We start from the raw sequence: 24,921 nt of genomic DNA, 5'->3' as shown, positions 1-24,921 counted from the left end.
GTGGGTTTTAAGGAGCTTACGAAAGGCTAGGAGGGTGGGGGCAACTCTGATATCTGGGGGGAGTTGGTTCCAAAGGGTTGGGGCCACCACAGAGAAGGCTGTTCCCCTGGGTCCCGCCAAACAACATTGTTTAGTTGAGGGGACCCGGAGAAGGCCAACTCTGTGGGACCTAACTGGTCGCTGGGATTGCTCAAGAAAGCCAGGCATTCAATGGCTAGGACTATAGGCAGGAAGTTGGGCGGGGGGCTCTCGGAAGTGGTGCCAAGTCCCTCTTGTGCCCCCATGGAAATCATTTCTCACCCCACCCACTCCATTTAAATGCCCAGAATTGGTTTTTTCTTGTTTTGCTCCCTCAAAATTAAGGTACATCCTATACTCTGGTGCGTCTTATACTCCGAAAAATACAGGTATGATGGAGATTGCCTCATGTAGGAGGATATTTCATTGTTTCAGAAGTAATGAAATTCTTCAAAAATGGGACATTATACATTACAGAATATATGAATGAATTATTAAAAATGTACAAGCACGCATTTACAATATTGTAACATTTAAAGGTACAGTGATACCTCGTCATACAAACTTTTCGAGATACAAACCCAGGGTTTAAGATTTCTTTGCCTCTTCTTACAAACTATTTTCACCTTACAAACCCACCGCTGCCTCTGGGATGCCCCGCCTCCAGACTTCCGTTGCCAGCGAAGCACCTGTTTTTGTGCTGCTGGGATTCCCCTGAGGCTCCCCTCTATGGGAAACCCCACCTCTGGACTTCCGTGTTTTTGTGATGCTGCAGGGGAATCCCAGCAGCGCAAAAACAGGTGCTTCGCCGGCAACAGAAGTCCGAAGGTGGGGTTTCCCATGGAGGGGAGCCTCAGGGGAATCCCAGCAGTGTAAAAACGGGTGGTTCGGCTGGCAAAAGGGGTGAATTTTGGGCTTGCACACATTAATTGTTTTTCCATTGATTCCTATGGAAAACATTGTTTCATCTTACAAACTTTTCACCGTAAGAACCTCGTCCCAGAACCAATTCAGTTTGTAAGACAAGGTATCACTATATGGATTAATGTATGGTTGGGAAAAAAAATCCTGTCCAAAAAAAAAGGAAATGGTTTTTTTTTCTTTTTTCTCTGGTTGTAATAGAGGTAGTCCTCTGCAAGGAAATTATGCAGCAAGTTTCCAAAGGAAGTCAGTATATTATATAGTTTAATATAAATAAATACATTTAACATATTTACAGAAAACAAGAAATATCCTGAGGTAAATCCAAATAGCATAAAGAATGCACAAAGGAAAGAAAGCGGGGAAAATAGATTGCCTCACGTAGTAGGTCTTAATGTATTTTTTTCATGAATTCAGTTAAATTATTTTCTGGGGGACAATAAATTACTGTATGTCTGTTACATTTTCTTTCACTGCTTCTCTGACATTACATTATTTTATGTCAACACACTTACTTCTGGTTTTTACTCTCACCTGATGCCATTTGTTTACATGTTGTGTTATCTTCAAATACTGGTATAGTGCCTTTTACTTCAATGTCTAAATCCATTACTAACTATATACATCATGTCATCTCTGAAGACAATTCTGATAATGCTATGAATTGCGCTGCAGCTGTGGAAACGGCAACCAAGTCTGTTTTCTAGATTTCCAACTAATTATTATTATTACTATTATTATCATTATTATTTATTAGATTTGTATGCCGCCCCTCTCCGTAACGTGTTTGCTAACATTATAACAAATCCTGACATAGACTTTCTCTCTTGTACAACATCAGCCCAAATACTGTCTACAAAGCATTTCAATTTCAAAATGTGATGTTTTTAAATGCGATCCTAAATCCATTGTTCCCTTTAAATCAGTGTTTCCCAACCTTGGCAACTTGAAGATATCTGGACTTCAACTCCCAGAATTCCCCAGCCAGCATTTGCTGGCTGGGGAATTCTGGGAGTTGAAGTCCAAATATCTTCAAGTTGCCAAGGTTGGGAAACACTGATTTAAATAACAAACATTCTTTTAATTCCTAGCCAATTTTGTTGTGTAGGTTGTTATGCATAGCAGGTTGACCAAATTGGTAATATCTGGCCACTATATGTGATAAATACTGTATAACAGTCCAATTATGACTGCCTGATACAATTCCAATTAAAAATTGTTCTATTTTTGATGGTTTGAAAATCTGATGTCATGTGAATTTGTTCACTTTCTCAATTTTCCGTGTACAGTATTTTTAACAAGTATTCTGTTTTCTTCTTTTGACTTGGAACAGTGATGGCTAACTTTTCGGGGCTGCCCCCCATGTATGTGCGTGCTGCCCTTCCCCATCACACAGCCCCAGTTCTCTTTCTCATCTTTCTTTCTCTCTCTCTTTCTCTATCTTGCTTCTTCCTCTCTCACACTCTCTTCCTCCCTCTCTCATCTCTTTCTTTCCTTCTCTCTCTTTCTCTATCTCTCCCCCTCTTGCTGGCGGGGGCATCAGCGAGGAGCCGGGGTTTCCCCTTTGCGTGGGCGGCCGGGAAGACCCAGGGAAGGTTCCTTCGGCCGCCCAGCATCTGATCTGCTCGGTAGCGCAGCAGCAGCGAGGAGCCAAATCGGGTTTCCCCTTTGCGTGGGCGGCGGGGAACGCAAACTCCACCATCTACGCATGCGCGGCCATAGAAAAAAAGGGCGCGCATGCGCAGATGGTGTTTTTACTTCCGCAACCCTACATCGCGAAAAATCGATTATCGCGAGGGGTCTTGGAACAGAACCCTCGCGATAATAGAGGGATCACTGTATGCCAAGACCATCATGTATGTATGTATGTATGTATGTATGTATGTATGTACATGTATATATATACGCATAGTAAAATACATGATGAAGGTTACAGAGGAGATACTCATAGTAAAATATATCTAAGAAAGAATAGAAGAGAAGTTTTAGGAATAGAACATATCAATGAATGAATAGAAGAAGAGATATAGGAACAGAAGAAAGGTATAGGAAATACAGGAGAGCAATAGAACAGGGGACAGAAGTCACTCTAGTGCACTTGTACTCGCCCCTTACTGACCTCTTAGGAATCTGGAGAGGTCAACCATGGATAATCTAAGGCGCATCATTGAATTGGATAAGAGAATGGATTACCCTCAGGGATAAAAGAATATTAGCCTTAGAAGGCTTTAACCTCGAATTCGGATGGCATTCATATTTATTTGGGAAAAAGAGCAAATCATTAACACATGTTAAGCAACACTTCATGAGAAAAAGTCTAATAGAAACGTGGCAAACAGTGCAAAAATCTCAATACCTGCAGATACCAAGATGGATCTCGCCAAATGAGGCCATAACACACCCCAAAATAATGATTTTTAAAAATAAGATAACATACGATCAACTATTAGATGAAAATAATATATTAATTTCTAAATCGGATCTGCAGGATAAAGGGATTAAAATGGATTGGATCCAATACTACCAAATTAGATCTAAATATAAAGAGGATAGAGAAAGACAAGGATTCCAAAAAACTGGTACATTTGACAAAATTTTATTGGGTCCAGATGAGAAACAAATTTCTAAAATATACAAATATTTGCTCTACCAAGAATTAGCGGAGGAGGAAGTAAAAGGAAGCATGATAGCCTGGGGGCAAAATTTCGGATATACAGTGATCCCTCTATTATCGCGAGGGTTCCGTTCCAAGACCCCTCGCGATAATCGATTTTTCGCGATGTAGGGTTGCGGAAGTAAAAACACCATCTGCGCATGCGCGCCCTTTTTTTTCTATGGCCGCGCATGCGTAGATGGTGGAGTTTGCGTTCCCCGCCGCCCACGCAAAGGGGAAACCCCGATTCGGCTCCTCGCTGCTGCTGCGCTACCGAGCAGATCAGCTGCTGGGCGGCCGAAGGAACCTTCCCTGGGTCTTCCCCCTCTTGCTGGCGGGCGGGCAAGCGGCGGGCATCAGCGAGGAGCCGGGGTTTCCCCTTTGCGTGGGCGGTCGGGAAGACCCAGGTTGGGGGTTCGGGGGGGTGCTGGGAAGCCCCCCAGGCCGGCTGCGACCTTTTAAAACAGCCGCGCCGCTTCCCAGCTGAGTCCTGAAGCCAAACGCGGAAGTGGGTTTTTTTTTAATTAATATTTTTTTAAAAATCGCGATATAGCGTTTCGCGAAGATCGAGATCGCGAAACTCGAGGGATCGCTGTACGATAAATTTACCAGAATGGGAAAAAATTTGGGCAGTCAATTACAAAGTAACACTTTCAATCCCATACAAAGAGAATATCTACAAGATGTTCTACAGATGGCATCTCCCCCCAGCTCATCTGTCTAAAATGTACCCTAAACTCTCCCCCATCTGCTGGAAGTGCCGGGAAAAGCCAGGCACTTATTACCACATGTGGTGGACATGTCCATCAGTTAAACAATTCTGGGGGGAAATTAGAAATATGACCGAAGGAATCATAAGGAAGGAAGTACTTATAAGACCAGAATTGTTTTTACTGGGAATATTTAGGCAACATTTTACAAAGTACGATAGACATGTAATACTGCATATTACAACAGCGGCCAGAATCGCGTATGCTCAATGTTGGAAAGAGGAGCTCACACCAACAATATACAATGTGATAACCAAAGTGTATCAGGTAGTTGAAATGACAAAACTGACCTATGAACTGCAAGATAAGGATATGGAAGATTTCCACAAAAGCTGGGACAGATGGTATATCTGGGTTGCAAAAAATAAATTAAAATAAAAACAAAATTAAATAAAGTAAAATGAAAAGAAATTAGGAACCCCAACTTCAAATTTAGAAGTAATAAACTTAAATATTATCAACAAATATTAACAAATCATAGCACCATTATACCATTGAAATAAGAAGAATATATGACTGATAAAATGATATGAAGATCATAAAAATGTACCTATGTAATAAATGTATAATAACGTATCAAAAGGAAGATTTTCCTTTGCAAACTAGACATAAGCTGCATATAAAATACACTACTCCTTGAGTAGTTCAAATTGTAAATAATGATATCAAATATGTAATATATAAAGCAGAATGCTTTATTTTCTCTTTTTCACTCTCCTATCCTTTTTCTCTTTCTCTTTATTCTTCCTCCTTTCTTTTCCGTTTTTTGTCTATATATTCTCTTGTTTTCTGTTGTGTAATTTTAATGTAAATATTCAATAAAACTTGTTTTTTAAAAAAAAGAATAGAAGAAGAGATATAGGAATAGAAGAAAGGTGTAGGATATATAGGAGAGCAATAGGACAGGGGACAGAAGGCACTCTAGTGCACTTGTAGTCGTCCCTTACTGACCTCTTAGGAATCTGGATAGGTCAACCGTAGATAATCTAAGGGTAAAGTGTTGGGGGTTTGGGGATGACACTACGGAGTCCGGTAATGTTCCATCCTTTGACAACTCGGTTACTGAAGTCATATTTTTTACAGTCAAGTTTGGAGCTAAAAAGAACGGGGACAGCTAACTCAGGACAGATATTAAGTTTAAATCTGTTTTGTGCTCTTGTGTTGTTGTGGTTGAAGCTGAAGTAGTCACCGGCAGGCAGGATGTTGCAGCATATAATCTTGTGGGCAATACTTAGATCTTTTTAAAGGCGTCTTAGTTCTAAGCTTTCTAGGCCCAGGATTGGAAATCTAGTCTCGTAGGGTATTCTATTTCGAGCTAAATCTGCTAAAAGTTCGCCATCACAGACTTAGAACATATCCTCCAACTTGCAATTTCTTTACTTGTACTCTTAAACAATTCTACGATGAACTATTCTTGCAGGAACTGGATATATCTAGTATAACACAGAGAAGGACTGGGGTTACATCACAGCAGCATTTCAATATTTGAGGGGCTGACACAGAAAAAAAGGGGGTGAACTTATTGTCCAATGCACCTGAGAGCAGGACTAAAACAGAGGGAGACTTATCTAAAAGAAATCAAACCTAGAATCAATGAGAAATTTCCTTTAAGTGATAACAATTAATAGAAAAGGCCTTGCCTTCGCAAGTTGTGAGTGCTTAATCACTAGGTGGTTTTAAGAGGAGATTGGACAGCTATTTGTCTGGAATGGTATAGGCCAGTGTTTCCCAACCTTGGCAACTTGAAGATATATGGACTTCAACTCCCAGAATTCCCCAGCCAGCATTCGCTGGCTGGGGAATTCTGGGAGTTGAAGTCCAGATATCTTCAAGTTGCCAAGGTTGGGAAACACTGGTATAGGCCACAGGGCAGTATCAAACGTGCAGCCCAGGGGCAGATGCACCACACACTGGCAATGCCCACCCTTCCCCTCGGTTTAGTGAATGGGAAAAAGTCATGATACCTCACGTTACAATCATGTAAGGACACAAGTTTGATACCCCGGTATATTGTCCCCTGCTTGCAGAATTGGTATCTTCCAACTCAGTGTAATTCTGCAAGAACTTCATAAAACTTTAGCACTTGGCACATATCTAACCTTCACAAACTACATACTGAAGTTTCACATTTCACACGGATCAGTTGCAAAGATAGATTTCTAGGAGTTGAAACTGACTTGATGGCATTTAATCAGCCAAAACATCTTGCAAAACGCCTTAGCAAAGACAAATGAAGCGTGTTCTTTTGCCCCCTATCGGGAGATGGTGGCCATGTATCAGTGACTAGAAAGCTCTTAATAGGCAGGCATATGTGGTTGCACTTAAAGGAGTTAAAACCAACGAGTACTGAATTGCTAGAAAGGATGAGGTGAATTTCTTCCGGATCACTCACGGGAGGAAAGTGGAGTGCTAAGTGGCTTTTCTGCTCTTTCCATGGTCGAAAATTTATCCAGAAGGTGAGTTGAGGGCAGATCATGAGAGAGGCTGGGAGCAAGTCGGGCTGTTTGGTTTCCTCCATGATGTGGAAGCAGAGAGGCAATTATGGTTAAAGCACGTCAGCTGCTGCTACATGTTCCTTCCTTCCCCCAAATTTGAGTCCACTGGTGCTCCAAGCTTTAACACTGGTGGCTGCAATTTTCTGCTGGTGAGAAGATTTAAAAAGTCTCCTTCAAGTTAAGGTGAATTCCTTGGGAACAGCTTGTCTCCAGAAGTTCTACATCATTTAAGGGCTTAAAGAAGAGATTGAACAGCAATTGATCAGGAATGAGATAAAGTCTCCTGACTGAGCGGGAGATTGGACTAGAACAGGCGTCCCCAAACTTTTGGAACTCAGGGACCACCAATATCATAATTTTAAATCTTTCGGCTCACTAAATTCATAACTTAAAAATCCCATGACTCTAATTCATAATTTTAAGTCGCGCAGACCACTAATAGATTTTTTAAAAAAGATAAATACATTTGTAAAATAATGATCAGAGAATTTCCATTTTATTAATATATTATAATAATAGAAGCTTATTTGATGGTGGCTTGCTGATGTTTTTGGGAAAGTCAGTCCCATATTCTAGAGCTGTAGCTGTACACCCTTCATTCCCTTCTCCCTTTCTCTTCTACTTTCCTTTTCCTTTCCTTCTTTCCACTTTTCCGTTTCCTTTCTTCTTATTCCTTTCTTTTCCTTCTTCTTTCCTTCACTTTTCTTTTTTATTCCTTCTTTCCTCTACTTCCTTTCCCCTTCTTTCCTTTTTATATCCTCTCCTTTTCTTTTTTCCCTTCCTTCACTTTCCTTTCTTTTATTTCCTTCTTTCCTCTACTTTCGTTCCTTCTTTCCTTTCCCCTTCTCCCTTTCCTTTTTCCTTTCTTTCTTTCCTTCCCACTCCTTTCCTTCTTTCCTCTCCTCTCCTCTCCTTCACTTTCCTTTTTTCCTTTCCTTCTTTCTTTTCCTTCTCTTTCCTTTTCCTGGATCCAGGTTGAGGAGCTGCTCCAGGATAACCAAAAGGACAATCCTGTGACTATCACAGCTCTGGAATATTTATCTATCTATCTATCTATCTATCTATCTATCTATCTATCTATCTATCTTATCTATCTATCTATCTTATCTATCTAGCTATCTAGCTATCTATTTATTTATTAGATTTGTATGCCGCCTTTCTCTGTAGACTCGGGGCGGCTCACAACACAATAAAACAGTGACTATCACAGCTCTGGAATATTTATCTATCTTTCATTCATTCATTCATTCATTCATTCATTCATTCATTCATTCATTCATTAGATTTGTATGCCGCCCCTCTCTGTAGACTCGGGGTGGCTCACAGCAATAATAAAACAATGTACAACAAATCTAATAATTTAAGAAAAAACACTAAACCCCCCATTATTAAAAGCAAACATACACACAAACATACCGTGCATAAACTGTATAGGCCCAGGGGAGATGTTTCAATTCCCCCATGCCTGATGGTAGAGGTGGGTTTTAAGGAGTTTACGAAAGGCAAGGAGGGTGGGGGCAGTTCTGATCTCCGGGGGGAACTGGTTCCAGAGGGTCAGGGCCACCACAGAGAAGGCTCTTCCCCTGGGTCCCGTCAAACGACATTGTTTAGTTGATGGGACCCGGAGAAGGCCAACTCTGTGGGACCTAACTGGTCGCTGGGATTCGTGCGGCAGAAGGCGGTCCCGGAGATATTCTGGTACGATGCCATGAAGGGCTTTATAGGTCATAAACAACACTTTGAATTGTGACCGGATACTGGTTGGCAACCAATATGGGACTGACCAGTGGTGGGCTGGAAATCTCTGCCATGGAGGGGGGGTATGCAATGTGCAAAAAGGAGCACAGCCCCCGTTGGCCGGAGTAAAACAATGATGTTGTGGTGGTGGTGTCACTGCACAACTGGGCCAAAGCGGGGGTTGCTATAGCTGGAAATTGTGGGAGTGAAATGCTACTTGTGTTGGTGCAGCATCACTGTTCTGCATCGGTATAGTTGCACCACCTGGTGGCTCTCGTGTGCTGCCACTTGGGACTCACAATGGTAAATGGCATCTGTTGTGGGGAGCAGTCAGAGTTTGATGTCTATTGTGGATGCTGGCTCGGTCCCCTGTAAACTCTTGTCTCTTGAGGAGCCCGTCCAAAGTTTTCTGCGCCTGCTCCAGAGAGTGCTTCCCGAGAGATTAGTTTCTTGGTTCTTACCTTCCTGTACTTAGCTCATCTGGTTCACACTGCTATACTCAAAGTGAGGTTTGTGATTGGCCTTAAGAGTGGAGTTGCACATTGATGATGCACGTTGATTTTATCTATCTATCTATCTATCTATCTATCTATCTATCTATCTATCTATCTATCTATCTATCTATCAGAGGTGTTGATTTGGGACAGAGGAAGGATGTGGTGAAGGTGATGAGGTGTCTTCCAGGAGCCACTGCCCACAGGGACAGGAGGCGGATTACAAACATTGTCAAGGCTGTGAGTAAAGGTAATAAAGTTGATGTGGTGGTGCATCTTGGCACAAACGATTTGTCCCAGAGAAATGTTAATGTAGTAAAAAGAGATTTTCAATGTCTAAGTGTGGAGCTGGGTAAAATAACTGATTCAGTGACTTTCTCAGAGGTGTTACCGGTTTGTGGCCAGGAGGGTAAAACAAGTTGTATCAGAGAGTTTAATGTGTGGTTAAGGCAGTGGTGTAAAGCTGAAGGTTTTGGCTATGTAAGTCATGATGTCAGTAGGTGGTCTAATAGGGAGTTGTTTAAGAGGGATGGTTTGCATCCATCATACAGAGGTACCCAGGTGCTCGGTGAGGAATTCAGAACTTTTTTGGACAGGCATTTAAACTAGGTAAAGGGGACAGAGATGTACCAGATGTGGAGGATTTCTGTCCCCGACCAATGAGGATAAATCAGTTTCTGGAAGCTTATGAAAAGGGAGCTGTAAATAAAATAGATGTAGTTGTTGATGATAAGGGGCAAACTAATAATGAAAATAATGTTCTTCGGGTAATGTACACGAATGCTCGAAGCTTGAGCAACAAGCTCTGTGAGTTAATGGCCATAATATCTAGAGATAATTTGGATCTGGTTGCCATAACTGAGACATGGTTTAAGGATTCTAATGAATGGGAAATATCTGTAATAATCAGAGTAACCGGCTTTGAGTTGAAACGCTTTATTCTTTCACAGAGAAACAACAGCCGCGGCTTACTTTTACTGCCGAATGCAATCTGACAGGAGACGCGTAAGCCCGGTAGCACAGGAAAACTTTCGCCCGGCAACAAGCGACGCCTGACAGCTCTTTTAGTTTGGCGCCCAAAGCCCAGCGGCCAATCAGAGGTAAGTAAACAGTCCTGTCTGACTCTAATGACTTTTGCTTAACAATAACTCTTTAACTAATTTCCCTGGTAACAGAAACTTCTGGATTTAACATCCCTCCCCCTTCTGGTTGATTTATTACAGATGTTCACTCTGATAAATATGTAATAAATTCGTCCAAACGGGCTGGTCTTCTGGGTGCCCGCTCAGACCTTCGTGGGTCTTGGAGGACCTGGGTATCCACCGATGAAGATGGCTCTTCCGGATGAGACTGTCCAGCACCCCCATGGCTGGAGCCTTGCGGAGCTGCAGCTGCGCTGGCTTGACTAGTAAATCCAGGTAAGTCCCAGTCTATTTGTTCCTGGTTCCTAGTAGGTCTTGAGTAATTTCCTGTGGGGTGTGAAGGAGGAGAGGCCCCATTACTTATGGCAGCCATATTGTCCCTTATACTGGCAGATGCCAATCTCCCTCTAATGTGATCTATGTGCCTCTTCCAGAGGCGGCCATCACTTAGGGCAATTGTATATGTTTTTGGACCGGTTTGTTCTGTGACTATTCCACTCTCCCACAATGTGCCCTTATCAAAATTTTTAACATACACATTTTGACCGATACATACCGAGCGTTCCGGAGTGGTGACATTTACCGTTTTTAACTGGACATAGGCTGGGTGCAGCCTATCCAAAGGTGACCTTAACTTCCTCCCCATCAGTAATTCAGCCGGGCTTCTATTTGTAGTCATACTTGGTGTGATATGTTGCATTAGAAGGAAAGTGTCCAGTCTGCCTTGAATTTCCCCTGGGGATGATCTTTTGATGGCCTCTTTGGCCACTCGGACATACCTTTCAGCCATCCCATTAGCCCACGCTGCGTGGACTGAGACCAAAGCATGTTTCACCCCCAACCCGGCGAGGAACATTTCAAACTCCCTGGAAGTAAATTGGGGCCCATTATCCAATACCAGAACATCTGGACACCCATGTGTCGCAAACAATTTCCGTAACACCTTTGACACTGATGTTGTTGTAGTGGACCCTAGTAACAGTATCTCCAACCACTTGGAGTATGCATCCACCACTATTAAGAACATGTTATTGTTCACTGGCCCCGCTAGGTCGATATGTATTCTTGACCAAGGGCCCCTAGGGGTGTCCCACTGTGCAGGGGTGGTTTTGGGAGGATTTGGTCTGGTCTCCTGACAGGACTTACATGTAGCAACCCAGTCCTCTATAGCCCTGTCCAGCCCTGGCCACCATAAATACCCCCTAGCCAAGGCCTTCATCCTGACCACCCCGGGGTGTCCTTGATGCAGCAGCTGCATCACTTGAGGCCTTAGGGAATGGGGGATGACTACCCTATCACCCCACAACACACATTCATGCATAACCGACAGTTCTAGCCGTTTTGTCTTAAACTCACCTACTATTGGGTCATCCCCATTGGCTGGCCATCCTTTTAGAATATAGTGAAGGACTCTTCCTAAGACAGGGTCAAGTTTTGTTTCCTTGGCTACCTCTTCTGCTGTCACGAGGGATGGATTGCCTAAGTCTATTAAGAGGACATCTCCGGCAGGGGCTGGGTCTACCACCTGCTGACCCAAGGGGCAGCGGCTCAAGGCATCGGCATGATTAATTTGAGAGCCACCTTTATGCACTAGAATATAATCATAGCCAGCTAAAAATATAGCCCACCTGGACATGCGGGGGGACATGAATGGAGGGGTAGGTTTCCCAGTGGCTAATAATCCCAGCAACGGTTTGTGGTCAGTAATCAATTGGAAAGGGCGGCCCAACAAATAATTATGGAATTTTTTAACGCCGGCAACCAAAGCTAAAGCTTCTCTATCAATTTGGGCATAATTTCGTTCAGCCTGGGATAAGGTCCTTGAAAAGTAAGCTATAGGTGCCTCCTGACCATTTGGTAATAAATGGGCTAGGACAGATCCCACCCCGTATGGCGAAGCGTCGCATGTGAGTCTGAGGGGTAATGTGGGACTATATTGCACGACTACACTTTGGGAAGTCAGGAGTTGTTTGACAGCAGTGAAAGATGCCTGTTCAGTATCTCCCCATTGCCATTGCGCCCCCTTGTGGAGAAGTCTATGAAGCGGCTCAGCTGCAGAGGCTTTATGCTTCAGAAAAACTGAGTAGAAATTCAATAACCCTAAAAAGGCTTGCAGCTCTGCTTTACAAGTGGGGGCAGGTGCATCTCTAATGGCCCTAATTTTGTCATCTGTGGGATGAATTCCTGCTGCATCGATTTTGAATCCTAGGAAATCTACAGATGGAGTTCCCCATACACACTTGTCAGGGTTCAGCCTCAGCCCTTTTGATTGTAACCTGGTCAACACCTGTCGGATTCTAGAGTGTAATTGGTCCCTTGTGTCCCCACAAATTAGAATATCATCGAAGTAAGGGACCACCCCTTTAAGCCCCCATAACAAGCGTTCCATTAGTCTCTGGAAAATACCTGGGGCTACACTAATGCCAAATTGCAGGCGTGTGCACCTGAAGGCACCTCTGTGGGTAACTATTGTCTGGGCTAAAGAAGTGGCTTCATCTACAGGAAGCTGTAGGTATGCCTGGGCAAGGTCCAGCCTTGCAAAGACCTTCCCAGACCCTAAAGTGTGCAGCAAGTGCTGCACAACTGGAATTGGATAAGAGTTGTGCTGTAATGCCTTATTCAAAGTGGATTTGTAATCAGCACACACACGCAGAGATCCATCAGGTTTAAGGGGGGTTACAATAGGTGTCTCCCAGGGAGCGTGCTCAATAGGAACCAAAATGCCTTGGGATTGGAGTTTGTCCAATTGGGCATCTAATTTGTCAAGCAAGGGCAGAGGTACCCTCCGAGGCTTCAATCTCAAGGGGGGAATGGCTGGGTCTAAGGAGAAGGAGATTGGGGGTCCCTTATATGTTCCCAACCCTGGTTTAAAGACATCTGGAAATTCCTTCACAAAATCAGGTGTGTTAGGTGCAAAAATTTTGTGGACACCGGTGATGGCTAATCCTAGGGGAGCCATCCAATTCAAACCCAACAAAGAATGATTGGCCCCGTCCACGATTAATAGGGGCAACCTATGGTGCACATTTTTAAAAGTGATAGGGACGCTAGTAGTACCCAACACACTAATTGGGTGTCCCTGAAAGTCTTTGATAACAATATCTGATGGCAGCAAAGAGTCTCGAGACACATCAGGTAAATAAAGTCTTAGTTTGTGCCACGGCATCAAAGTATATTTGGAGCCCGTATCCAGCTCCATGTGGCAGGGATGTTGATTTAATAGGAGAGGGACAACAATTTTATTAAGGGGAGAAGGAGTAGCTGCAGAAGCAGGGCTTGCAAGGTTACCTCTGTTGGACCACGGTCTCCTATTTCCCCGTCCTTGTTGTCGGAATGGCCGGTAGGAACGCTGGGCAGGGAACGTTGGCAGCAGGTCTTGGTTCCCTGAGTTGTCATCAGGCAGGGAGGCACGGCATACAGCAGCGATGTGGCCTCGTTTGTCGCAGCGGCGGCAGAAGGCGTCCTTGAAGGGACATCTCGAACGTGCATGTTGACCTCGGCAGCCAGCACAAGCAGGGAAGTTTTGGTGGAGTTGCCGGTTAGGGGGTCCCCGAATCAGGCAGCACTCGTCGTCCTGGGCATCAAAATCAGCGGTGTAGTAGTCCAACGAAGAGTTGACTTGTGCGCGAGGATGTGCAGTGAGTTTGCATACCGTTGACAGCTTGTCATTCGATTTCAATTCAGCGGCAGCAGACTCTGCCACTTCAGCCGTCTGGGCAGCTTTGATCACATCTTGCAGGGTAGAATCTTCCGTTGCTAATAGCTTATTCCGGATGGAGACATTCTTCATTCCGAAGATAATGGCATCTGTCAACCTCGCCTCAGGGTTATCAAATTGACATTTTGCCAATATGGTCCTGAGGCGAGTTGCGAACTGGTTAATTGTTTCCCCTTCGGCTTGGGCTGTGCGGGAAAACTGGTGTCGGTAAACCCTAGCGGGCTTAGTTGGTTTGAAATGAGAGGCTAATTTCTCTTTCAGAATTTGCCACGAGACGGAATTGGCAGGCTCTGGGTCTGTCAGGGTGCCCGCCAGCTCAAAAATTTGAGTGCCGCAATAGTTTAGGAATAAAGCTCTTTTGCGGCTGTCAGTGGCATCTTGCATGCCGGCTGCTTCCAAAAAAATTTCAAATTTTGCCATATAGGCAGTCCAGGTTGACCGTTCAGGGTCAAAAAGCTCTGGCGGCTGAATGATTGACGGGGTAGACATAATGATTTAAGGAGAAAAAGCAGTCCTCAAGACCCTCGTCGCCAATGTAATAATCCGAGTAACCGGCTTTGAGTTGAAACGCTTTATTCTTTCACAGAGAAACAACAGCCGCGGCTTACTTTTACTGCCGAATGCAATCTGACAGGAGACGCGTAAGCCCGGTAGCACAGGAAAACTTTCGCCCGGCAACTAGCGACGCCTGACAGCTCTTTTAGTTTGGCGCCCAAAGCCCAGCGGCCAATCAGAGGTAAGTAAACAGTCCTGTCTGACTCTAATGACTTTTGCTTAACAATAACTCTTTAACTAATTTCCCTGGTAACAGAAACTTCTAGGAAGGATAGAATAGAGAGAAGGGGAGGTGGAGTAGCCATTTATGTTAAAGAAAGTCTAAAAACAATACTAATTCAAAATACATGTAAAGATCTGGAGGCCCTCTGGATTTGCATACAAAATAAAGACGGTTCTGTCATTAGAATTGGGGTGATCTATAGGCCTCCAGGGCAATCTGAGGAACATGACAACAAGATGGTGGATGAGATTACCCTAATGGCAGTAAAGGGAGATATTGTGGTTATGGGTGATTTCAACATGCCTGATGTTGACTGGAATATCCCCAGTGCCCTTACATGCAAAAGTAAGAATATAGTAGAGGCCTTTACAGGAGCAGCTCTGGCACAGCTAGTTAAGACACCAACTAGAGGGGAGAATATTCTAGATTTAGTTTTTACAAATGGGAATTGGGTTTCAGAGGTCAAGGTGGGAGAAAATTTAGGTTGCAGTGACCATCTATGTTTGTGGTTTGATGTAAAAACTGATTGTGAGCAATCCTATACTGCAACCAAAGTATTGGATTTCAGAAAAACAAATTTTAATGCAATGGGGGAATATTTAAATAATGAATTAAAGGGGAGGAATAAATTGGCAGGAGCGAGCACCCAGTGAACTGTATTAAAAAAGGCCATCTTAAAAGCCACAAGACTTTATGTAAAGCAAGTAACTAAAGGTAAAAGGAAGAAGAAACCGCTATGGTTTAGCAATGATGTAAGGGCTATAGTCAATGAAAAAAAGGCTGCCTATAGGAGGTATAAAGAGCCTGGAAGTATAGCTGATAGAGAGGTGTATAAAATGAGACAGAAGGAGGCGAAACAAATAATATATGCTGCTAAAGCCTCAAAAGAGGAAGAAATAGCAAAATCTGTAAAGAAGGGGGATAAAACCTTCTTCAGATATATTAGTGATAGGAAGAAGAAAAACTGCAGCATCACAAAGCTTAGTACCGGGAATAATACATGCATTGATGGGAATAAGGAGATCGCTGACCATTTCAATAGCTACTTCTGTTCAGTTTTCTCAAAAGACACCTTACAAAATAATACTATAGAGGGATATAGCATTGCTTCCAGCTGTACGGATTCAGCTCCAGTGATCTTAGAAGCTGATGTCTTAGAAGAACTTGAAAGATTAAAGATAAATAAGGCAATGGGTCCAGATGGCATCCACCCCAGAGTTCTCAAAGAACTCAGATCTGTCATTGCTACCCCCCTGACTGATTTGTTTAACCAATCCCTGTTAACAGGAGATGTCCCTGAGGATTGGAGAATGGCCAGTGTTGTGCCTATCCACAAGAAGGGCAGTAGAGAAGAAGCTGGTAACTACAGGCCAGTTAGCTTGACATCAGTTGTAGTTAAAATGATGGAGACTCTACTCAAAAAGAGGATAAATCAGCATCTAAAAAACAATAACTTATTGGACCCAAATCAGCATGGCTTTACTGAAGGCAAATCCTGTCAGACTAATCTCATTGAGTTCTTTGACTATGTCACAAAGGTGTTGGATCAAGGTGGTGCCGTGGATATTGCCTATCTGGACTTCAGCAAAGCCTTTGATACGGTTCCACATAAAGAGCTGATAGATAAATTAGTGAATATTGGACTTAATCCCTGGATAGTTCAGTGGATTTCAAGCTGGCTGAAGCATAGACATCAGAGAGTTATTGTTAATGGCGAGTATTCTGAGCAGAGACAGGTTACAAGCAGTGTGCCACAAGGGTCTGTTCTGGGTCCTATTCTATTCCAGATAAATAGTCAAAGCAATGGAAACTGCAGTTTAATGTTTCCAAATGTAAAATAATGCACTTGGGGAAAAGGAATCCTCAATCTGAGTATTGCATTGGCAGTTCTGTGTTAGCAAAAACTTCAGAAGAGAAGGATTTAGGGGTAGTGATTTCTGACAGTCTCAAAATGGGTGAGCAGTGTGGTCGGGCGGTAGGAAAGGCAAGTAGGATGCTTGGCTGCATAGCTAGAGGTATAACAAGCAGGAAGAGGGAGATTGTGATCCCCTTATATAGAGCGCTGGTGAGACCACATTTGGAGTACTGTGTTCAGTTCTGGAGACCTCACCTACAAAAAGATATTGACAAAATTGAACGGGTCCAAAGACGGGCTAGAAGAATGGTGAAAGGTCTTAAGTATAAAACGTATCAGGAAAGACTTAATGAACTCAATCTGTATAGTCTGGAAGACAGAAGGAAAAGGGGGGACATGATCGAAACATTTAAATATGTTAAAGGGTTAAATAGGGTTCAGGAGGGAAGTGTTTTTAATAGGAAAGTGAACACAAGAACAAGGGGACACAATCTGAAGTTAGTTGGGGGAAAGATCAAAGGCAACCTGAGAAAATATTATTTTACTGAAAGAGTAGTAGATCCTTGGAATAAACTTCCAGCAGACGTGGTTGGTAAATCCACAGTAACCGAATTTAAACATGCCTGGGATAAACATATATCCATTGTAAGATAAAATACAGGAAATAGTATAAGGGCAGACTAGATGGACCATGAGGTCTTTTTCTGCCGTCAGTCTTCTATGTTTCTATGTTTCTATGTTTCTATCTATCTATCTATCTATCTATCTACCTACCTACCTACCTACCTACCTACCTACCTATCTATCTATCTATCTGTTGTGGTTCAGCCTGAGGCTGCTCAGGGACTGGCTGTGTCTCTGCTGGCTCCATGCCCGGAGGAGGATGACAGCGAAGAGGAGGGGGCTGAACAGTCGGACAGGGGAGAGGAAAATCAGGAATGGGATGAAGAAGAACAGCATGAGAGCCCCTGGGGGGCGGCTCTCCCCAGCCAGTAGTTTGGAGTCATTAGGTGATGAAGCTCAAGCCGTCATTGACATGAGACAGAGACCGTCAGATCAAAGAAAGGAGCAATTAAAGAAGTATTATCACCATTGAATTAGAAACAGCTGGGTTTGGGTGTGGTCCTCCTTAGCAGGGTTTAAAAGGCAGGCAAGCCCTTGAAGCCATGTGGAGTGTTATCAGTTTGGAGTGGCGTTATCCTGTCTTGTTTCTCGGCGTCTCTGTTCCTGGCTTGTGGCCCAGCAGCTTTGGAAGACCCGTGGGAGGTGTAGGTCTGCTATCTACAGCCTCGGCTTGGCAGCAAGAATCCTGTATTGCTGCATGGACTTTTGCCTTCGTGGATATATCTGAAGATACAGCATTTTCCTGTTTGTAAGGACATTTTCTGTTACCTGTGTTTTTCTTGACTTTTATAAAACTGCCTTTGCCTTTTACCAGTGTGTCTGGATTCTCTTTTTGGGTTGGTATTGGCTTCTGGAGTGACCCAGACAGAACACTATCTATCTATCTATTTATTTATTCGATTTTTATGCCGCCCTTCTCTTTAGACTCAGGGCGGCTTACAACATGTTAGCAATAGCACTTTTTTTAACAGAGCTAGGCTATTGCCCCCACAATCCGGGTCCTCATTTTACCCACCTCGGAAGGATGGAAGGCTGAGTCAACCTTGAGCCGGTGATGAGATTTGAACTGCTGACCTTCAGATCTACAAGTCAGCTTCAGTGGCCTGCAGTACAGCACTCTACCTGCTGCTGTTGATGATGGCTGCAGCATCCCACATTCATGATCCCCATTAGTGACCTTCTCAGCTAGCTTTCTGACAAGGAAAAGCAATGGGAATACTGGTAGGAAGTTGCAAGCTATGGGTAATTGCCTTTAACAATCCACCGTGATTTTTTAAATGGGAAATAGTGGTGCTTCAAATCTTGCAGAGGCTTTAGGTGTCATTTCACCAGTTAAAACCTCCACATCCCTAAAATTAAAATGTTGGACTGTAACCATTTAAGAACATTTTTCAGGTTGAAAACACATGGATTTTCCACATATATACATGTGTAGGTCTATGTATTTATACTTCTCTGTATGAATATATCTGCAATTGGATAATCTGTCAGCATTCCAACACTGGGCTTATACCCAATGGTAGACATACTATATTTGAATCAGAGTACATGTGGCGGTGGTGGTTGTTCAGTCAATAATACAAGCCAACACATAGTAAAGGTATTATTTACAAGGTATAAAATATCAGTCAGGCGGTAGGGAAAGCAAGTAGAATGCTTGGCTGCATAGCTAGGCTGCATAACTAGTTCAGGTTTTTCTTTTTTTTCAAAAATAATTTTTATTTAAAAAATTGAAATTTAAAAACAAAACAACAACATAAATAGATAAATCAAGACAAACATAACAATGTAGAGTATTTTTACACCCTTCCATATTGGCATATATGTTGTTTTTATAATTCCCTCTTCTACATTGCCTTTCCATCAGTTATAAGAGCTATAATTATATAATAACAATTAAAACAATAATAATTTATAACTTTAGGTAATATTTAATCAATATTAATTTAAAACTCCTATTTCTTCTTTTAGTTTCTGTTCTCTAACCACTTAAACCTTCTATTCCAAACTTTATAATAATCCAATTCTTCTCTTTTTACTCCATGGTCGTTTTGTCCATTTCTGCATATTTCAGTATCTCTCTGATTACTATTTCATATGACGGTGTATCAGCCTGCTTCCAATTTTGCATAAAGGCAATCCTAGCAGCAGTTAATATGTGTAGTGTTATATATTGAAAACATTTATCCATTTTCGGATCTAATATTCCTAGCAAACAATTCTGGTTTCAGTTCTACCTTTCGTTCCATAATTTCTCCCAGCCATTTCTTCATTTTACACCAGTATTTCCTTGTGTTGGGGCACTTCCACCACATATGGTAAAGTGTTGTTGACTTGTGACCACATCTCCAACATTTGGGGGAGAGATTTGGGAACATTTACAAACAATAAAACCTACATTTTCATTTGAATCTTACAGGAAAAGACAATGCCTAAAAGACCAACTGAGAATAACAAGCAACATTGAAAAGCATAGCAAATTGAGCCATTTCCTTCTGAAAAACCAGACAACTCTTCTCCTTCCCCCTGTAGTTGAAAGACAAAGGAAAGAAAATCAAGGAATGAGTTCGAGCTGGAAAATGTAGAGTATGCGGAACACAAACTTACATTACACAAAAAAGGTTCAAGGAGAGTATTTTTCCATTTCAAAAAAGAGGGATACAGTGGTACCTCGACATACGAGTTTAATTCGTGCCAGAGCCGACCTCGTATGTCGATCAATTCGTATCTCGAACCAATGCATTTAGATTTGGCTTTTTGCCCGGAGATAACTGGAAAAAATGGGATTCTTGCGCCACCTAGTGGATGCTCGGCTCGTATCCCGAATTTAAGCTCGTGTGTAGAACAGAAATTTTGCTTGCCTCTCCGCTCGTAACTTGGAATACTCGCCTGTGGAGCAGCTCGTATCTAGAGGTACTACTAAATATCTAGAAGTCAGTGAAATAGGAAAAGATCAATCGGATAGGCACATAGGGCACACAGTAATGAAGGCCTTGCCCGGAGGGGAAGAAAAGTGCCAAAATATAAAAAAAACAAAATAAGGGCTCGCATATATTTTTGATCTTCTTAAGAATATCAGTGGTGGGAAAATTCCATACATCTGCCTATATTGAGAAAAGTAGACATCAAATGACAAGTGATTATGCAGGGGAGAATCCATTCTGGACAGCAGCCATGCTAATTATCTGAATGTGGTAAAAGTTCAGGTCAGAATTGCTCCCTTTTGGGTTCATGGAAGGACCCACACAGGAGAGATGCTCCACGAGTGCTCCCAATGTGATAAATGCTGTAGTGGAAATGGCAACTTACTGATGCATCAGAGGACTCACACCAGGGAGAAACCGTATCAGTGGCCTGATTGTGGAAAACGTTTCATTGGAAATTCTGAGCTCGGGAGACACCTGAGGACTCACACAGGAGAGAAACCCATTGAATGTTCTGATTGTGGGAAATGTTTCAGTCAGAATTATGATCTGGTGATACACCAGAGGACTCACACAGGAGAGAAACCCTTTGAATGTCCTGAATGTGGAAAAAGTTTCAGTCATTACTCTAGCCTGGTGAATCATCAGAGGACTCACACAGGAGAGAAACCTTTTCAATGTTCTGATTGTGGGAAAAGATTCCGTTTCAATTCCCACCTGATAAGGCACCAGAGGACTCACACAGGAGAGAAACACTTTCAATGTTCTGATTGCGGGAAAGGTTTCAGTGAGAATTACCATCTGGAAAGACACCAGAGGACTCATACCGGAGAGAAAACCTTAGAATGTTCTGATTGTGGGAAAAGTTTCAGTCAGAATTCCAACTTTGTAAGACATTTGAGAACTCATACAGGAGAGAAACCATTTGAATGTCCTGATTGTGGGAAACAATTTAGTCAGAATTCCCACCTGGTGAAACACCAGAGGACACATGCAGAAGAGAAACATTATAGGTGATCCGAGTGTGGATAAAGTTTCATTAAAAGTTTCCACCTCATGAGACACTAGGTGACTCACACTGGAGATAAATCATTGTAATGTCCTGCAAGTGGACAATCCTCAGCGATAAATTGTCCCTTATTTCCTACAAGGAAATCCACATTCTAGTTGGGGGAAAGATCAAAAGCAACCTGAGAAAATATTATTTCACTGAAAGAGTAGTAGATCCTTGGAACAAACTTCCAGCAGACGTGGTTGGTAAATCCACAGTAACTGAATTTAAACATGCCTGGGATAAACATATATCCATTGTAAGATAAAATACAGGAAATAGTATAAGGGCAGACTAGATGGACCATGAGGTCTTTTTCTGCCGTCAGTCTTCTATGTTTCTATGAAATGTTAAAGAGTTAGAGAAGGCTTGAATATAGGTCAGAAGTTATTCCAGCATTGTGTCATGTCTGCTTTTTCATTGTAATGTATAGTTCTTTTTTCACAATTTTGCAATCCTTTTACTACATTTTTATTTGAATCTTGTAGACAAACATAGCAGATAGTTATGCAGGCCTTGCCCTGGAAGAAATAAAAGGTTTTAAATCAAATAACTCTTTAAGGGATCACACATATTTTCTACATTCTCAAGACTATCAGTGGTGGAAATTCTCGATAGATATGTCGAATGTGAGAAAAGTAAACTTTTAATCACAAGAAATTATGTGGAGAAAGCAGATACACATCTGAATGTGACAAAGGCTTAGGTCAGAACAGCTCCTTTTTGGTTAATGGAAGCACTAACACAGGAGAGATGACGTGCAAATACTCCCAATGTGGAAAACATGTTAGCAAAAATGACAATTTGGTGATACACCAGAGGATTCACTCAAGAGGGATGCCATATCAGTGCCCTGATTGTGGGAAATGTTTCATTGGGAATTCTGACCTCATGAGACACCTGAGGACTCACACAGGAGAGAAACCCTTTGAATGCCCTGATTGTGATAAAAGTTTCAGTCTCAATTCCAATCTGATGAGACATCAGAGAACTCACACAGGAGAGAAACCATTTGAATGTCCTGTTTGTGGGAAAAGTTTCAGTCAGAATTCCTGCTTACTGAATCATCAGAGGACTCACACAGGAGAGAAGCCCTATGAATGTCCTGTTTGTGGGAAAAGTTTCAGTCAGAATTCTGACCTATTAAAACACCAGAGAACTCACACGGGAGAAAAGCCCTTTGAATGTCCTCTTTGTGGGAAAGGTTTCAGTCACAATTCCGACCTGATAAGACATCAGAGAACTCATACAGGAGAAAAACCCTTTGAATGTTCTGATTGTGGGAAAGGTTTCAGTCGATACTGCAGCCTGCTGATACACCAGAGGACTCACACAGAAGAGAAATCCTTTGAATGTCCTGTTTGTGGGAAAAGTTTCAGTCAGAATTCCCACCTCGTAAAACACAAGAAGATTCACACAGAAGAAAAACCCTTTGAATGTTCCATTTGTGGAAAAAGTTTCAGTCAGATTTCTGACCTGGTAAAACACCAGAGAACTCACACAGGAGAAAAACCCTTTGAATGTCCTCTTTGTGGGAAAAGCTTCAGTCACAATTCCAACCTGATAAGACACCAGAGAACTCACACAGGAGAGAAACCCTTTGAATGTCCTGATTGTGGGAAAAGTTTCAGTCAAAATTCCTGCCTGGTGAATCATCAGAGGACTCACACAGGAGAAAAACCCTTTAACTGTCCTGATTGTTGGAAAAGTTTCAGTCAGAATTCTGACCTGGTAAAACACAAGAGGTCTCACACAGGAGAAAAACCCTTTGAATGTCCTCATTGTGGGAAAAGTTTCAGTCGGTACTGCAGCCTGCTGATACACCAGAGGACTCACACAGAAGAGAAACCCTTTGAATGTCCTGTTTGTGGGAAACGTTTCAGTCAGAATCCCCATCTGGTGAAACACCAGAGGACTCACACAGGGGAGAAGCCCTTTAAATGTCCTGTTTGTGGGAAAAGTTTCATTCAGAATTCCAACTTGGTGAAACACCAGAGGACTCACACAGGAGAAAAACCCTTCGAATGTCCTGATTGTATGAAAAGTTTCAGTCAGAATTACAACCTGATAAGACATCAGAGAACTCATACAGGAGAGAAACCCTTTGAATGTCCTTATTGTGGGGAAAGTTTCAGTCAGAATTCCAACTTTGTAAGACATCAGAAAACTCACACAGGATAGAAATCCTTTGAGTATTCTAATTGGGGAATATTTTAGTCAGAATTCATAGCTGGTGAAGCACCCGAGGACTCATGCGGGAGCGAAATTATATGTGTGACTAGAGTGTGGGAAAAGCTTCATTAAAATTTTCCATCTCATGAGACACTGGAGATAAATCATTCAATTGTCCTGTTTGTGGGCCATCTTTTTTTCTCGGTAAACATTTTTTATTTATTTTTTCTCCACAACAAAAACATATAACATCACATATACCTTCAATACAAATCAATATGCATATATTGTCACTTAATAACACAATAACCTAAATTACCTTACAATTTTAATTTTTATTGTTCAATCTGTCTCTATCTTCCCTCTCACCACTCCCCTTTTTCTATCTCTGGTGGTTATTCCACCTCTAGTACCTACTTTCTTACACCTTCTCTCCCCTTTTCTACTACCATCTCCTTCATTCTTCCTTCTCTACCTCCCCTTCTACTCTCTCTCTTTTCTCTCCTACTTTCTCTTGCACCCTCTAATTCCTTCTCTGAGTGAATAATTCTAATTACAATATTTTTTTACTATTCTCCCTACTGAAAACATATATACTACCATACACTATCATATACATCAATACAACTTAGTATGTATGTATCATCTACTAAATATAATCATTAATACTTCTTAATTTCATATGTATTACTCTCAGTATATGTCATTAATCTCATGCTACCTACCTCCTTTATCTAATTTCATCACCCAAATTACATGGATTATTTCATTTTCCAATTAAAATTTAATGCTATTGCTCACTTTCTCTACTGGTTATTCTCTCTTGCTTAGTAAATCTAAGTCATTGTCCTTTCTTCCTTACTCATTATTTGTTTTTTTAATCCCTATTTTCTCGTAACTAAATGCCCCTAAAAAATTCCACATTTACTTATTTTCAAAAATGAAACATCACTTCATATTATTCCAAAACTTAAACATATTAACTTCTTTAATTCATTATTCATTATACTGTATCTTCCCCTTTAATGTTACAAGAATATCATTTTAATTTTATTTCAACAAATCCAATTTATACCAATCTATAATATAATTGTATTTTCCCAATATTAATATCAATTGTCATCATCAACTATATTTACAAATAAATATTAATCATTCAAAATCCCAGATTTCCAAAGATTAACTCAATTAATCCATTGCTAATTATAATTCCCTCTAAAGATACCAATATATATTTAACAATTTTAAGTTTAAGCCATCAGATCAATAATATTAATTATTAGCATCCAATATATTCATAGATTTATTTCATTATATGTAGAAAAAAAATCATAATATAATGACCAAGTAATAATCAAATAGCAATCAACTATTTTCTTTAAAATTCCATCCCTCTAATTTTAACTTTCCTTTCTTTTTTTCCTTGTAACCTTGTATCGCCAACTTCTTACCTTTGCTTTTTTATATATATATATAATAGTTGTATACATTTTCATTCAATTCTCCTTAATCCCTCCCACCTGCTAGTTTGCCATGCCCAATACCTATATCCATGCCCTATTCATTTTT

At 41.6% G+C, this 24,921-nt stretch overlaps 2 protein-coding genes across 3 annotated transcripts in view; both read left to right on the top strand.

Annotated features, from left to right (window-relative positions):
* Positions 1 to 6,729: 6,729 nt before the first annotated feature.
* LOC139159951 (zinc finger protein 180-like) overlaps positions 6,730 to 24,921 on the top strand; it is a 30,698-nt gene continuing 12,506 nt past the window's right edge. The window contains exons 1-5 of one of the 2 annotated variants that reach the window (XR_011557864.1): positions 6,730 to 6,818; positions 10,039 to 10,188; positions 10,312 to 10,506; positions 14,535 to 14,684; positions 17,410 to 17,969. The gene's annotated coding sequence lies outside the window, so the exon portion shown is untranslated. Of the gene's footprint in view, positions 6,819 to 10,038; positions 10,189 to 10,311; positions 10,507 to 14,534; positions 14,685 to 17,409; positions 17,970 to 24,921 lie in introns of those variants that run through there. The other variant, XM_070737442.1, reaches the window with a different exon arrangement.
* Positions 20,925 to 23,519, top strand: LOC139159921 (zinc finger protein 271-like). Its single transcript, XM_070737381.1, has one exon. It carries the CDS (start codon positions 21,934 to 21,936, stop codon positions 23,359 to 23,361), a length of 1,428 nt encoding a protein of 475 aa, XP_070593482.1. The 5' UTR covers positions 20,925 to 21,933; the 3' UTR covers positions 23,362 to 23,519.

The sequence above is a fragment of the Erythrolamprus reginae genome, chromosome 2, assembly GCF_031021105.1.
Source record: "Erythrolamprus reginae isolate rEryReg1 chromosome 2, rEryReg1.hap1, whole genome shotgun sequence".
Taxonomy (NCBI): Eukaryota; Metazoa; Chordata; class Lepidosauria; order Squamata; family Dipsadidae; genus Erythrolamprus; species Erythrolamprus reginae.
Note: the sequence above shows the minus strand (reverse complement) of the source record. Positions and strands in the feature narration are given on the sequence as shown.